Raw genomic sequence first — 2500 nt, forward strand, 5'->3', positions numbered from 1 at the left:
CAGCAAAGTGAGCTGACGACAGGTTCAATTGATGGTGCTCCCTGCCATTCATTACCTTGACCTTGAATAGTGTGTGTGTGAGTGAGTGAATGTGTGTGTGTGTTTGGTGTCTGAGAGACAGAGAGAAAGTGTGTGTGTGTGTGTAGGTGAGTGTAAATCTGTATGTGTGTGTGAGTGTGCGTGTGCGTGTGTGTGTGTGTGTGTGTGTGTGTGTGTGTGTGTGTGTGTGTGTGTGTGTGTGTGTGTGTGTGTGTGTGTGTGTGTGTGTGTGTGTGTGTGTGTCTACCAAAGCAGAGATGATTCTTAACATTCACACTTAGCATTCAACATCCTCTCCAGACAGAGAGAGAGAGAAAGAGACTAAAAGAAAGACAATAAAGATAAGCACTCAGCCCTACCTACTCAGCCCCCACACCACCCCACCTCAGCGTACCCCACCCTCCTGTCCTTCGCCTCATCCACTAGCGGTCCACCCAGTCACCATGGAAATGACGCAGGGCCGTCTCTATAGGGCGTATGGGCTCGTATGGACTTTGTCCTCCAACAGGTGCAGTCCATCGCCTGCCTGCCCATCGACTTTCAGCGTATTCAGCACGCCGCCACTCTGGCCCTGAACAACAGCCTTCTCTTTCTCTCACTCTTTCTCTTTCTCTCTTTCTCTCTCTCTTTCTCTCTCTCTCTCTCTCTCTCTCACTGTCTCCCTCTTTCTCCCATCCTCTCTCCTCTCTCTCTCCACTCTCTATACCCTTTTCTCTCTCTCATCCTCCCACCTCTCTGTCTCCCTCTCTCTCTCGCTCTCTGCCTCTCACTTTCTCCCTCTCTTTCTCCTCTCTCACACTCTCCTCTTTTCTCTCTCGCTCAACTTCTTCCTTTCCCTACTATCTCAACCTCTGTCTCCCTCTCTCTCTATCTCTCTCTCTCTCTCTCTCTCCTCTCTCTCCCCTCTCTCTCTCTCTCTCTCTCTCTCTCTCTCTCTCTCTCTCTCTCTTTGAATGCCTCTCAGTTCTCAGCACAAGGTTGGCTACCGAAGCTGTGCATTTCTTTTTTTTTTCGGGGGAAAAAACGGCCAGCTCTTTTGTCCACACTCCAAGCGGGCTTCTCACCGTCCATTTGATTCGCCCGTTCTGCCCACACACAGGTCGCCCCTCTCCTCATCGCTTGTTCGCTTGCGCTCCTTTCCTTTCATCCGTCTTTGATAGTCTCTCCGTTCCTCATCTCACTCCTCTGCACTCGTTCTCCTCCCTTCATCTCGTCTCCATGTCTCCCTCATATCATCCAGCTCAAATGTTGCGCTGCCTCTCTTGGGAGCGATTCACAGCAGCACGGTGTTCCAGCACAGGAAAAAGTGTAGAAGAAAGACACATTTTCGCACAAGGGCCATAAATAGGATGGAAAGATAAGTCAACGTATCATTTGAGATGCGAAAAGTAAGTGAAGTCATGAAAGGCGTGACCGGAACGTTCCACAAAGCCAAGGCCAGGACTTCTATGCCACTCAAGATGTATCATTACAGAGCACCTCTCTCTCTCTCTCTCTCTCTCTCTCTCTCTCTTTCTCTCTTTGTCTCTCACATAACATCTTGCTCACATTGATTGATTGAAGTTTTGTGCTGTTGCATATTATAGTAAAGTATATTTTTAAAATCAAAATCTCTCTCTCTCTCTGTCTCCGCCGTTCTCTGTCCCACTCCAGTCAGATAAATCTGTCTCTTTCTCCGCAGGCTTGTTCCGTTGTTAGTTTTCTTTTTTCTCTTTGTATCTCTCGCTCCAAACTAGCCGAGGCCTTGGCAGGGAGAACAGAGTGCTTTTGCCCCATTACTCGTTGCCTTGATCACATAGCTCACTAGGGATCATCTGTTCCCCATTCCAGAGCCAACATGATGGGGTGGGGAGGGGGGGGGGGGGTGGGAGAGGAGTTGGTGGCTGGGGAGGTGGGTTATGGGTAATGTTCCCTTTCATCTTTTGCCCAAATGCTTTTTCTGGATTTTTCTGGATTCAGGACATGGCTGATTGGCCGGGTTATTTATGCGACTCCAAGGAACAGCAAAGTGTAAAGGGAAAAGAGACAAGGGGAAAAAAAGCGAGAAAGTGATCGTTTGTCAAGTGGAAGTGCTGAAAGAATTCCTCCGAGTAGAGCAGTTAACCCCTGTGTAAATTTGCTGTGGGAAGTTACTGTATTACTGGACTGCATACCCCGAGCAGTGCTTGATTTGAAATGAGTGCAGCAGCACTGTTTCAGTAAGGCTGTACTTTGAGAGATCCCAACACATTTGCATGTAAAATGACTGGCTGTCAAATATGATAACTCAAAGCATTCATCACAGTCAGAGTCTGGTTTAATTGAATTGACATTTGACATCCTTCCTCCATCTTATTTTTAGCTCTCCTCCTCATCCATTCTCGCTGTGTTTTCTAGAACCTCCCATTGGTCAGATGAGACCCCCCCACGGCTCGGTGACCCCCCAGAAGAACAGCAACCTGCTGGTGATCATTGTGGTGTC

General features: G+C 48.3%; 1 protein-coding gene across 2 annotated transcripts in view; it reads left to right on the forward strand.

Moving 5' to 3' along the window:
• The window catches only part of dcc (DCC netrin 1 receptor), a 268772-nt gene that overhangs the window by 242219 nt on the left and 24053 nt on the right, over positions 1-2500 (forward strand). For both annotated transcript variants that reach the window (XM_042058972.1, XM_042058973.1), the window contains one exon: positions 2416-2500. This exon is cut by the window's right edge and continues 78 nt beyond it. In XM_042058972.1, the coding sequence (XP_041914906.1) occupies positions 2416-2500 (85 nt within the window). The remainder of the gene's footprint in view (positions 1-2415) is intronic.

This window comes from Alosa sapidissima, chromosome 13, assembly GCF_018492685.1.
Source record: "Alosa sapidissima isolate fAloSap1 chromosome 13, fAloSap1.pri, whole genome shotgun sequence".
NCBI classification, from domain to species: Eukaryota; Metazoa; Chordata; class Actinopteri; order Clupeiformes; family Clupeidae; genus Alosa; species Alosa sapidissima.